The following is a 13,832-nucleotide window of genomic DNA, read 5'->3' on the forward strand; positions in this document are numbered from 1 at the left end:
AGTTAAGTAAAAAATGCAGCTTTTCTAGTCTTTCAGGTACCCTAATGAGCAAGCAAATGTTTGTTTTAAATAATCTGTTTTAAATAAAAAGATGAATCATAGACTCTCCTGTCTTTCTTCTCTGCAGCCACAGTCAGGTGAGGTCTAGCACATAGAATTTGCTAGCAGCTTAGTTTTTTAGGATGTGACATCCAGTTTTTGAGAGAGTATCAGGAAGAAATGTCAGCTGTTTGCACCTTTAGGAGACAAGAAATGCCCCTAATGCTAACAGAGAACACATTTGTGTTTTTAAAAACGTTTTATAGAAGTCTTTGTATGCAAATCACAGTTGTTTCCTACCCTACCCCCTCACCCCCCTCTCCTGTTGAACCCTTCCTTGTGACAAAGAATTAAGCCAAAACCTCTGACGCACAGAGCTCTTCTGACAAGTGTACTTTGGTGTGAGCTCATAGATTTGCACTGACTGCCATAAGGAGGAGAGGAGAAGGAAGAAGAGGGGCTCTGTTTTGTTCTTCAGGACCTTCACGAACTAGTTGGTCCATCGCTCTGAGGTCACCTTGTAAAATGCCTTTGTGAGCCCTCATTTCTGTGTGCTGCCATCTGGCACTTCCAAAGTTCACCTCTTTTCACATTGTTATGTTCTTTCTGCCTTCATTTGTTTGGGACCAACTTGTGGGGAACTGGAGAGTTCTTTAGTTACTCCACATCCTCTCCTCACACTTTGTTGACAGTACATATACTCTAGAAGAGTAATGATGACCATAAAGGAGGGAAGGGAGCAGATATTTTATAAGTGGGAGTTACCTTTGATTCCTAGGAATATGGAAAGGCCAACACACTGTCAGTGTTTGAGAATTGACTGTTTTGGAAATTTAGACAAAGTCTGTTTAGCTAATCTTGAGGCTTTTTCTCTCAGTTCTGTATCACGGGAGCTCACTTTCTAGGAGACAAGTAATGAGGATTAGCCAGCCAACAAGGAGCCACTCAGATAAAAGTATTGAATGCACTCCCAGAACATTTGTTCTTTTCTTTCCCCTCTGATGACCGAAAAACTGTTTTCTATGAAGTTCCCATCCTCCTTATTTTATAGCAAATTAGCCCATGTGTTCTTTTCTAACTGTTTGAGTTGAGCATAAATTTTATTGTACGTAGTCAGTGCATCTGTTGTTAGCCTGGTCTCTGAATTTTAAATTACTCAGTTTTTTTCTAATTCCTTTGCTGCTCTTTGTCTTTTAGGCAGATCTTGTTTGGACTATCAGACTCAAGAGACCAAATCAAGTCTTTCGAAGACCCTTGAGCAAGTCCTGCAGGACAGTATTGCCCTTCCTTATTTTATTCAGTTTATGGAACTTCGGAGAATGGAACATTTGGTTAAATTCTGGTTAGAGGCTGAAAGTTTTCGTTCTACTACCTGGTCCCGAATAAGAGCACACAGTCTGAATACAGTTAAACAGAGCTCATTGGCTGAGCCTCTCTCTCCTTCATCTAAAAGGCATGAAACCACAGTCTCTTTTCCATCTGAGTTTCTTGACCAGAAGTTGGAGAGTTCCAGCACAGTCCAGCTGTTCAAGACCATGTCAAAAGGAACAGAGATGGATAATAGAACTTGCAATGCTCCCAATCACTTGCTGCCTTCCCAGGATAGAGAAGATATCCATTCTCTCCGTCTTGAAATGTCCAAGGAAGGGGCTCACGTTTCTGTGGAACATGAAGACTCTTCCAGACTTACAGTATCAAATAGAAATAGTCCTTCTTCCACACTAAAGGAACTGTCGGGAAAACTAATGAGAAGTAAGTAGGTAATGTGTTGGTATTTTTTTATTTGGCTTTATTTTTAACCCAAATCAGAATTCAGGCTAGAAGAGGAGGACTGGAATGCTTCTCTTCCTCATCCCAGACTGTGCCTGTTGCTGCTTCCATCCTTTCTGAAGGGTGTGGGGAGAAACAAGGATGTCTTCGTAGTGGTTTCTAGCACCTGAGAAGCACAACAGCAGAACGGAAGCCTACATATAAAGATATCACTCTTTCCTTGACTTCAATAATTGGAAAATAATAGTTGAATAAATTTATGCATGGTTTTACTCTAAAGCGCTTGATCTACATGGTCTTATTTAGTCTTCACAACAACTTTGTGAGGGAGGCCATGCAGGGGATTCTCCCTGCTTTGTGGAGGAGGAAACTGAGGCTCAAAGAAGTTATGACTTGACCAGAGTCACACAGCTAGTTAAGTGGCAGCACTGGGACTCAAACCCAGGACCTCTGGCTTCACCTCCACTGCACCTCATCTGCTTCCCCTTTTCCAGCAATTATCTTACCCCTTTTCAGCATTGAGGGTGGGGTAAGGTAAGCAAATATGTCTCTTTTATTATCTTCGTAGCACTTAGTGGATCTAATTAATCTTTTTAAAAAGCCTTATGCACTTCGGTGGTTTAATGTAATATGGCAACAGCAATCTTTAGTTTTATTGAGTGGTTAAAAGCAACACCGCTTAAGATTTTCAGTCAGAAAAATACATAAGGTTGTTTTTGGTTGGAGTCTGTCTTTTTCTCCAAAAAGAAATATAAACGAATGAATGGATGGTTTAGATTTAGAACATTGATAGTGAGAATATAGCCCTGGGAGTCATAGGATCATTAATTTAGAGTGGGAACAGAAGTCATTGAGTCTGCAATTGAGAAAATGAAATAGTCATAGAGAAATTAAGTGACTTGGCTAGATTCACATGGTAGATATCTGAGGTAAGATTTGAACCCAGACCTTCCTTAAGGCAGGCAGCTTTTGATTGTTGGTCCTAGTTGTGTGCCCTTGGACAAGTCGTTCAGTTTCTGTTCCTTGATAAAAGGAAAGTGTGAAAGTAAATGATTCGACTAGGATCCCTTCCATATCTAAAATTCTTTGATTCTGAGAACATTGGGAAGATTTTATTTTAATATTTGCTTGCTTATAGCAGTTACTTTGATAGACTTTTTTTTGGTAAACCTGAAACATTAAATAGCAGAAATATTGTTCATTAATGCTCCCCAAATGTCTGTTCAGTTGGCCTGCCCCATAAAATCTTTTTGCGTTAGCCACTAACGTCTCACTGGGACACAAAGGAAAATTCTTTTTCACCCGTAATTCTCATTTGACCTTCTCCCAAAGTTCAGGTTCTGTTGTGGAGGAAGAAGGAAAAGTCTCTTTGGACCAACTAGAAGAATATTTCCTTGTTTTATTTGTTTTGATGCTCCTCATCGGGCACCAGTCCTCTTGTGTCTCTGTAATTTTTATCATCACCTGAGGGCTGCTGCCATAGGGAGTGTTCCAGGGCAGTTTAGCTACTTCATTAGTTAACTAAAAATGACTGTTGAGAGAGGAGAGTTCATAGCAGTACAATGACTTTTCCACAACTTCCTTCAAAAAAGAATCATTAACTCCCAATGTTTTGAAACTTCATTTTTCTATTTTCAGCTGGAATCTCACTTTGTGCAAATAGTGGAGCAGACAAAGAATTGCCAAAAGTTAATATCTTTTGAATGCTAATTTTGGTTGTAACTCAGACAGAGCAGGAAGTTTCTGAGGCAAGAGAGACCTGGGCTTCAGTCCCCACCCCACCCCCCCACATTCATGGTGGGGAACAGCACGGAACTTCTGAGCCTCAGTTTCTGCATTTATGAGATGAATCTAATAATACTGATAGGACCTACCTTGCAGGGTTGTGAAGTTACCATGCAGTGTTGTTTATAAATGTTTTAAAAACCTTAAGGTGCACTATTGGAGCAGCTAGGTGGCATAGTGGCTAGAGTACTGGGCCCGGAGTCAGGAATATTCGAGTTCAAATCCAGCCTCAGATACTCACTAACCTGTGTGACCCTGGGCAAATCACTTCACCCTGTTTACTTCAGTTTCCTCACCTATAAAATGAGCTGGAGAAAGTGACGGCAAACCACTCCAGTATCTTTGCAAAGAAAACCATGAATGAGGTCATGAAGAGTCAGACGTGACTGAAACCACTGAACAATAAAAGATACACTGATAATGTCAGCTCTCATCATCATTTTACCTCTGGTCAGCTGTACATAGGAATAGAGATGATTGTATTTCTTCTCAATAAAGAGTAAAGCATAAGATAGTCTCAGCCCTCATTTTCACTGAGGAAGAAGATAATCAAAGGCTAATAGAAATAAGAACTGCTCTCTCCAAGGAAGGTATCAGTATATTAGAGTAGTTAGAAATGACTGGGATAAGTAAAAACAGCTCACATTTATACGGTTTCTAGCCAACTTTCTTTACAACAACCCTGTGAATCAGGCAGTACAAATATAATTGTCTTCATTTTACAGGTAAGAAAACTGAGACTCAAGTGACCACTTTCTCAATGTTACATAGCTAGTAAGTCTGACACAGCTTCCTCTGACTGTTTCTCTCCCTTGAACCCCACCCCCCCCACTCACACTTATCTATATGCCTCTTGGTTTGCACCTTTAAAAATCCCTCATATGTACATTAATACATTTGAAATTTGCTTATTGGGGAAGCCAGGTTCATGTTTAAGGACCTTTTCCTCAACTATACATGCTATACATACTAAATGAAATTTTTTAAGTGATGTGTTGTAAAATAAAGATATTGCAAACTTTGATTAAGAGAAGATGTAAGCTATAAGCTATAACATATCAGAGATGTGGCACTGGACCTGTAAATAAACTTCCAAGTGAGGAAATACCTTCCACTAAGAAGTCCACTAAGGTCAACACCTTCTTGGTAACTTGGAGATTCCATCTTAAATAGTTGCTCAGGACAGTGGTGTCTAACTCAAATAGGAAGGGATCCTGTAGGCTGCATATTGACTTAGAACACCATAAATGAACATTTTCTAGACTCAGTTTTTTTTTTTTTTTTTGGAACATTTCCCAGTTACATTTTAATCTGGATTTGCCTGACAAGCTTGCAGCTTGAGGGCAGTCAGTTTGACACCTCTGGCCTAGGGTACTGGCTAAAAGGTAAAATGACTTGCCCAGAGTCACACAGTGAGAATGTATAAGGAGTGGGACTTGAACCTAGTTCTTCTTGTTTTGAGGCCAGCTACATCCACTATGCTGAACTGCCCCTATACAGCATGATACTCAGAGCGTAGCCTTTCCATTTTGTTTTCACTTTTGATGTTCTAAATGGGATTGAACCACTTCGAGCTTTTCTGAAACAATCTAAAATATATCCATTTAGAATGAAATGTCATAGCTTGGTTGCACGAGACAGCTACAATTCTTAAGGTTTAAACAGTTTTAAATCAGGTGTATATATTGGAATATATAAAGTATGATGAAAACATTGGAAAACCAAGTGAGGCTTCAGGTTAACATGCTTGTTTTTTTTGTATTCCTTTTAGTGGAAATAAGTTTATTTTGAATTAAACACCAAATAACTAAATGAAACCCTTTTTGAGCGATTTCATGTGATCAGACAGTTTTTTGGATTTTTTTTTTTTTGCACTGAAGGTTTTTGCATTTAAAGAGGAAGGAAGAAGAGCTGAGAGTTACAGTGCAGGAACCCAAACCACTTGATCTTAGCATTCTCAGATGCTCACAGTGAACTTCCCTTTCTAGCAGCTTCCCAAAGGGTAGCTTTTTAAAGTAAAAATAAGGATGTTAAAGCTTTTTCTTTCATGTTCCTTTTTTTTTTTTTAAAGAAGTTGCTCCAAAGTATTTTTTGGCTTGAGTTTTTTTGTTTGTAATAGTGAAAAAGCATCTGCTTCACTTTATTTAATTCTTAAGTCACCAAATAGAATAGATGAAAAATTGAACTTTGGGGGATCTCTGTCACCAAAATATGCTACTCATAACCCAGCTCTTCTCAGCTTTGGCAACTTCTGTCCCCAAAAAGGCAGGGGCTGTCTGCATTTCAGCTCCAGTACAGTTATGATCAGCCCCACTGGTTCCTGTTATTATGTTGAATAGACTTCTCTGCTGTTAGCGTTTGGTTGGAGTTTCCTTTGAAGTCCTGCGTCAGAAGCTCCTTGGGATGTTTTCCACAGGTCCCCTTCAGGTTCTCTTTGGGAGGTCATTGGTCACTATGCTTACACTGACCACAAAACTTTGTCACAGAGGAGGTTCCCAGAAAATACTTGGGTGAATAAGAATTGTATTTAGCTTTTGTTCTTGATTTGTTCTTGGTCGCTTTGAGACGGTAGTCAGCAGAATCTTCTGACTGCAGCTTTCCCCAACACTGGTGGCAGATCAGTACATTACCTAGAGCTCACTTAGCAGTTGAACACCCAGGTCCATAGGAGGAAGTCACAGATGACAGGATGTAGACTTCTGCTGCTTCCTCCCCTCAGCAGAGCTTTCTGAATTTTTTTAGTGAGCCTGAGCACTATGTGTGGCACACTGTGCTAGGCACTAAGTAGGGGTAGAGTAGACAAGACTAACATGAATCAAAAAAATAGACCATCCACCATTTAGAGTCTGGGAAGAGTGATGAACCAGCATACTCCAGAAAGAGCCTTTCAAGAATAAGGAGGGAATTGTGCAGAAGGTCAGGAGTCATTAAATTCCAGCCAGTGCAGGACTTCCTAAAGCCGCCATCTTGTTTTTCTCCTCAGGTATAGAACGTGATGCAGTGAATACTTTTACCAAATATATATCTCCGGATGCTGCTAAACCAATACCCATAACGGAGGCAATGAGAAATGACATAGTAGGTAAGCCTGTTTCAATGTTCCCAATCTACAAAGTACTGATCTTTACTATCAGAATTCCAAAGCAATCACTAAAGAATTTAGGCTACATTGTCTCTACTTGGTATGTTTGGGATATTCTCTGGTGTGTTAGTGTATCGCGTTTGAAATACCTATCGTATTTATTGGACCCAGTTTTCTTAACCTGCATCAAAAAGATGTCCTTCCATTTTCCCTCCACATGTTCTGAGCTGTGGTGATCACAAGTACTGTTATTTTGAGAAGTAAATCTCTAAAAGCTGCACACGATGGAGTGGAAAGAACCTTGAACTTGTAGTCAGGATGTACAAGTTATTGGCACTGTTGTCCTTTCAGCTCACAGGGTCATGGTCCAACCCCAACTCACTTCCTTAAGGTGCTTTGAGGGTTTGGGTGAGCTGGAGGAACCACCAGTCTTCTGTAGGCCTAGATGATGGCCTGAAATGTCCGCACCACCATCATCAGGAAGATGGCCTTGGTGAAGGTGGGGGTGGGTAGTCTCCAGATTTAGGGAGGAGTTGTGCTTTAAAGCTTTATTTCTATCTAAGTCAGTTTTTTAGAACACAGAAGGCCTTGTCTCATAAAAATACTACAAATGAAACGGAGATTTCCAGCTTACTTCACAAAAGCCTGCCTACTCTGGCATGTGCCCCGTTATTATTAGTAGCTCTCAACTCCCTTGAACCTCCTTCCTGGTTACTGGCAGAAGTGGCGAGGGACAGTGTGTGCTAGCTGGACATTTTCCATGAGAGCAGGGGAAGGCCCCAGTAATTGGGAGAAAAAGCACAGTGCTACCAAGAGGTACTCCAGGTGTGGTGAGTCAGATGAGGAATCTTGGTCTGTTGCAGGTTTCACAGAGAAGGGGAGTAACTTAGAGAGAAGCAGGATGCCACCAACAGAGGCTTTAAAAGGGAAGCACTGAGGCACTCTCTCTCATCCACTCCCTCCAAAGCCGCCTCTCCCTCATCTCTGAGGCTGAGCCCCTAGCACTTCTGCCTCTCCTCATTCACACACATCCTCACGGCTCTTCTCCATCTTCATTCTGACCAGATTTTACCTGTACAGAACATGCAAAAAGATATCCAAGCCAGTGAAAGGTACTTCCCTAAGTGATCACCTCAGGAATAAATACATTGTCTTGATAGGTACTGTATAATGAACTTGCCTCTCACTTTATAAAGGTGTTCATGAAAAGGCTTTGTATTAAACTTAGAATTTACATCCATCAACTCAGGCATTGGACGCTATGTCAGGTCTTTTTTTTCCTTCATGGAATACCTCTCATTTCAAAAACTTTATTTCTGGTTATTTTTAACTTTCTTTCTCCTCTAAGGATTTGATAGCCAAGGTTTTCTCCTCCTCCCTTCTACTCCCTTTCTTCAAGTCAGGATTGGATCTGAGAAGAGAGAGTATTTATATTCAGCCCAGCTGCTAAGATAGGAAAAGTTGATTCCTGCTTCAAAAAATAGATGCTTTTGTAATTGAGGCCTCTCCTCTGGGTGAACTTGGACTCTACAGGATAGGCTCAAACAGTGACCTCAGTCACAGGAGGTGGCCCAGAACTCGCTGGCACCCAGAGTGATAACTGGAGCCCCACTTAGCCCCACCAGATGTCATCATCCTAGGAGATTAGAATTTACTCATTATCCTGACTGGTGTTGGTTTATAGAGAGAGAGTAGTTTATATAGTGGTGTGGTGTTGGGGAAAGGGTCATTTGCAAAGAAAATCATCTAATTCTGTACCTCAGTTTCACGTTTTCATTTAAGATGACTAAATGAATTCAATCAATGAACCTTTATTAAGTGCCCTCTGTGTGCCAGCCACTATGCTTATATATAGCTCGGATTTCCCTGAAAGCTAACTTCTTTACGATCTCTTTTACAGCCAAGATTTGTGGGGAGGATGGACAGGTGGATCCCAACTGCTTTATTATGGCGCAATCCATAGTATTCAATGCAATGGAACAAGAGTAAGTTGACTTGGAGGTTTTCTACATTTGGGACACTTGGGTTTGGTTTCTTGTTACAGGTCGTTGCTCAGGGTAATGCTTGGCAGTAGACAACGCTGATGCAAAAGTTCTTCAAGAAAACCAGGTCCATGTAGCTTGAGAATGACTCTTGGTTTTGGTTCCTATGAAAGAGAAACACAGAAATATTAATGTTCATTTTTAAGTTGCACTTTGCTTGATCTCTTTTTTCTACCTGAGTTTCAAATACTAATTTTCAATTCCAAAGGTTCAAGTGAGTGTGACTAGAATAGTCACTGGCTTCTTCATTAAGTGATAAAAGTCTAAGATTAGGCTCCCTAGTTCTCCATTATTGTGTGGCCTGTGCTTATTTAATGTCTACCATGTATTTTAACAGCAGGCAAACCCCACAGTTTTGGGGAAATTGTCTTCCGAGTTAGAGTTCTTAAATTAACAGAGCCTATATGTACCGTGATCAGTGATGGGGAGAGTGTAGGCTATTCCTGCTTAAATTGTACTTGGTTGCGGTTCCTTCAGATCTTTCCCATTTTGTCTGTGTGCAGGCATTTTAGTGAGTTTTTGCGAAGTCACCATTTTTGTAAATACCAGATTGAAGTGCTGACCAGTGGAACTGTTTACCTGGCTGACATTCTCTTCTGTGAATCAGCCCTCTTTTATTTCTCGGAGGTAAAATCTACATTTCCTTCCACCCTATAATAGCATTTGTGCCATGAATATTAAGTTATTCCCAATAGAAAAGAATGTGAAAGGTAGAATTAATTAAATGAAAATATTTTCTCTTTCAGATATACATTCTGTTTTATGGTATGAATATTCGAACAGTTTCATGCAGGCCTGCATGTACCCCTTGCAGCCCTCGAAAAATGTAGAGCACATAAAGCAGATCTGCACGATATCCTGCCTGCTTTGGCAGGCTGAGTGCTGAGCAGGCTGGTTTAATGGTTAAATGAAAGAGAAAACCAAAGTTCAATGTAAAAGTAACTTAATTAAAATAACCATTGTAGCTCTAGAATATTGGGGGACATTTTGAGCCAAATTTTTGGCTTCTTCACCAACCCTGATTGTGTTGCTGTTCCTTCGGCGGCAGAGCCCCAACTCTGACTTAAGAGTTAGGTGATCCCTGGGCATGGCTGAGTCTCCTTCCTCATCAGTAAAATGAGGAAACACATTTGGTTATAGTTGTTTTAGAGATGTCTTGTCAACATGCTCTCTCATCGCTAGGTCTCATGAAATAATATTTGCAGATTAAACAACAGAGGAGGCGACTTATTAGTAAATACCCTTTCATGCTACCATTCTTTTAATTTTAGCCTGTTGAGCAATATCAGTGTTCTATGAAGCATTTGCTAGAAGCAGTGAGTAAGTGAGCCTTGTTGGGGCATTTTTATGTGGCAGCTCTCAGCTGGCTTTAGCAAAAGACACATTTCACTCATCTAACAAGTACTGCAAGCTGAGACAGCGCATCTTCCAAAGCAGTGGCTTTCAAAGACCAAACTTGGGTTCTGTCTTCAGCTGCATTGGTAACGTGCACCATCTGTGGTGCTAAGCTATCTGGCTGTATTCTTTATTACTTCACCTGCTGCAAGTTTAAGCCTGGAGCATTTATTCAGACTGCTATGGCGCAATGTATGATAATGAAAAATGGTCATGTGTGAAAGGGTTTTGTTGTCCTCTTTATATGTTTGCTAGTAAAGAATTGGAATGTTTAATTTTGTTAATGTAATGAAAGTAGAACCAGCAGATTTAATCTTGCTTTTAGTGTGATCGATGTAGATCCTTTGTAATGAGAATATGATAATTTTCAACCTGAGATGCTGTCTGGCTATAACTGCACTGAATGTATCTTGCTTTTTGACTGCAAGATTGTGTAATATAATGAGTGTCTTAGCAGTACTAAGGGAGGCCTTTCCTCCCCTAACTTTCTTTATTTTCTTTTTCTTTCTCAGTACATGGAGAAGGAAGATGCAGTGAATATCTTACAGTTTTGGTTGGCAGCTGATAACTTCCAGTCCCAACTTGCTGCCAAAAAAGGCCAGTATGATGGTCAAGAAGCACAGAATGATGCCATGATCTTGTATGACAAGTGAGTTGGATTGTTGCACAATTCCACCTGACCTTATGCATAGATGCATTGAGAAGAGTGGACTTCTAGTGAAACCTGTTTGTTCAGTGATGTCTATCCAGCTGGGAGGCTTGTTCCCACAAAAAAAGTCCTGAGTCAAGAGGTGAAAGCTGTTAGTAAGGGAGATGTTCAGGTCATACCCAGTTTCACAGAGTATAGAGTGCTGTTGCCCTGCCCAGTTTTCCTTTATTATTTTTGGAACTTTTTCCCAGTTTTGTGATAAATTGTATGCAGGTAGCGCCACCTTGTGACAGAATTCCTTAGAGTTCTTGTGTGTGGTAGAATTGGGGTCCTTTGGAAATATGTGGGGATCTCAGGCAGAAATGCTACAAATAGCAAACATTTATCATCGCAAGATTGATGAATTAGAGCATAAGTAATTGATGAATTAGAACAAGATCCACATTCTGGCTGCTTTCAGGCATACAGGACCTCTGCATTATCTGCAGGAGCAAGAAGTATATTTTTTCCATTTCATTCCCACCTGACTGAACCACACAGTAGTTTTAGCAGCAGTGGAGGCTTTGACTCTGCTGAATCCAAGCTGTTTCTGAACCATGGCAAACACACAGGAAGAAGCGCCATTTTCCCTTTGGTGTTACTTTTGAAAAAGTATTTATGTGCATTCTGTGTTCTGGGTTACTGCTAAATTCTGGGGATACAAAAGAAGGCAAAAACATTTTCGCTGCTCTCAAGGAGCTCACCTTCTAATGGGGAGATAATGAGCAAAAAGTTATGCATGTCACGAGTAACCTACAGCAAATTGCTTGCCTTTTCAGTGAGTGGAGAGGGGAGAATTTGGAGCTCAAAATTTTAGAAAATAAAGTTTAAAAATTATGCAGATAAGAGATAGACAGTGTAAATGGAAAGTCAGCAGGAGAGCACTAATTTCAGAGGAACTAAGAAAGGCCTCTTTTTGAAGGGGGGATTTGAGATGAGACTTGAAGGAAGGCAGGGAGACAGAGGCACAAGAGGGATAGCCAGTGAAAAGTCCAGAAGTCAAGAGAAAGTACAAAAGGAGGCCAATGAAGGCTAACCTCACTGACTCCTAGAGTACATGTAGGAGGAGTCAAGTACCAGAAGACTTAGAAAGGAAGCAGGAAGAGCTCAGTTTGTGAAAGACTTTAAAAGCCAAACAAAGGGTTTTATATTTAATCCGGGAGGTTGAATTAGGGTGGAGAAGGTGACTTGAGGCAGGCAGACCCACCAGCAAGCTATTGCAGTAGTCCAAGTGTGAGGTGATTAGGATCTAAACCAGGGTGTTAGCAGTGCCAGAGGAGAGAAGGGATGTAGATGAGGGATACTGCAAAAGTAGGAAGGATAAGATTTGGCAGCACATTAGATATTGGGGTGAATTTGAGTGAGAGTTGAGAATGAATTGGCTTGTGAGCCTGGGTGACTGGGAGACTGTTGTGCCTTTGGTAGTAATAATAAAATTAGGAAGAGGGGAGGGTTTCAGAGGGTGAATTCTCTTTTGGATGTGTTGTATTTGGGATGTGTATGGGTCGTCTAGTTTGAAGTGTCTAAGAGGCAGTTGGTGATACAAGGAGCATTTGGGACTCAGGGTAAAGGTTAGGGCTGGATCTGTCTTCAGGGAACCATTTGTGTAGATATAACGATAGACTCAAGGGTGCAATGGAGATTCTAAAGCAAAATAGTCAAGAGAGAGAAGAGCCCCAAAATGGTGTCTTGGGGAATGGCCATGGCCTTGTTGAAGAATACAGCAAAGGAGGCTAGGTGAGAACACTTAGAGGAGAAACGAGAGAGAGCAGTGTCACCAAAACCTAGAAAGGAGAAGAGAGTTATTGACAGCATCAGTGGCCAAAGAGAGGTCGAGAAGGATGGAATGAGACTGGGCCATTGGACTGGGCAGTTAAAAGATGACTGGTAGCTTTGGAGAGGGCAGTTTGGGTTGAATGATGAGGTTGGAAGTCAGACTGCAAAGAGTTAAGAGGAGGAGAAGAAAGCAAATGGCTTTCTCCAGCAGTATGGCCACAGTAGAGAGGAAAGATCAGGGCAGATAGGGCTTGAAATTTGTCGTTCTGAGGTGCATGTAGAGAGAGGGTTTGCCTTAACAAGGAGAATGGCCATCTCTTCCTGTCAGTCAGCAGGCATTTATTATATGCTTACTGTATGCTAGCACAGTGCCAAGTGCTGAAGGTACATTAAAAGGCAGAGACCTGAGACATGAATAAAGGAGGAGATAGTGACAGAAGTATCTGAAGCCTTGTCTTTTTCAGTGAGGTTCTTGAGTGGATGGGAAAGGAGACTACCATGTAAGGCTTGAGGAGCAATGAAAAGGTTTGGACTAGCTGCTGTGCTGAGTAGGATAATGAATCAGTTAGGGAGGCATCATCTCCTTGCTGCAGAAAAGGTCCAGGGGAGATCACATGACATATCTGTAGAGAGTTCAGCACTGTTTTATGATTTTCTCAAGCCATGTTCAGTAGCAGGTGAATAGGAGCAAAGAATAGCAGGAATATTGAGTGTTGGGGTCTGGCCAGGTGTGATTGGCTCTGTAAGGTGGGACAGGGGCTTCTAATGTAAGATTGGACTGATTCAGCAAGAGATCAGAACAGGGAAGGGAAGAGGGGTTGGGAAGGACTGAGGGTTAGAGGTTACAGTGAGGATGAGGACAGAGTGAGGCATTTGAAGGCAAAGGGAAAGCTTGTGATCAGATACAGAAATTTAGGTCAAGAATAGCAGAGTGGAACATTTGTGGGTGATGGCCAGAGCCAAGGGATGGTCATCTCTTTGTGTTGCTGAGGGCCAGTGGAAGAGCAGGTGGTGGAAATTGAGGTGACTGAGGAATTGGGAAGTTAATGTATTTGAGGGACCATAAGTGTGTGTGCTGGAGTCCCGTAGAATGAGGGCAGAAATTGGAGTGGTGGAGAGAAAGCCTGTGAGCCAAGCCCTGAACTCATTGAAGAAGGAAGGAGAATGCCTTGGGGCTGGGTAAGTAACAAATAACAGAATCCTGACTGGGTGATAGATTTGGATTGAATGAACCTCAAGTGAGGAAAGGTTCCTG

General features: G+C 41.2%; 1 protein-coding gene across 4 annotated transcripts in view; it reads left to right on the forward strand.

The window, feature by feature from the left end:
• AKAP10 (A-kinase anchoring protein 10) overlaps positions 1-13,832 on the forward strand; it is a 68,858-nt gene that overhangs the window by 18,972 nt on the left and 36,054 nt on the right. For all 4 annotated transcript variants that reach the window (XR_011973897.1, XR_011973896.1, XR_011973898.1 and 1 more), the window contains exons 4-8: positions 1,237-1,791; positions 6,578-6,676; positions 8,577-8,661; positions 9,222-9,345; positions 10,626-10,762. Coding sequence is in view for 1 of the 4 variants with exons in the window: in XM_072639999.1 (XP_072496100.1) it covers positions 1,237-1,791; positions 6,578-6,676; positions 8,577-8,661; positions 9,222-9,345; positions 10,626-10,762 (1,000 nt within the window). In the remaining 3 variants the exon portion in view is untranslated. The remainder of the gene's footprint in view (positions 1-1,236; positions 1,792-6,577; positions 6,677-8,576; positions 8,662-9,221; positions 9,346-10,625; positions 10,763-13,832) is intronic.

The sequence above is a fragment of the Notamacropus eugenii genome, chromosome 2, assembly GCF_028372415.1.
Source record: "Notamacropus eugenii isolate mMacEug1 chromosome 2, mMacEug1.pri_v2, whole genome shotgun sequence".
Classification (NCBI taxonomy): domain Eukaryota; kingdom Metazoa; phylum Chordata; class Mammalia; order Diprotodontia; family Macropodidae; genus Notamacropus; species Notamacropus eugenii.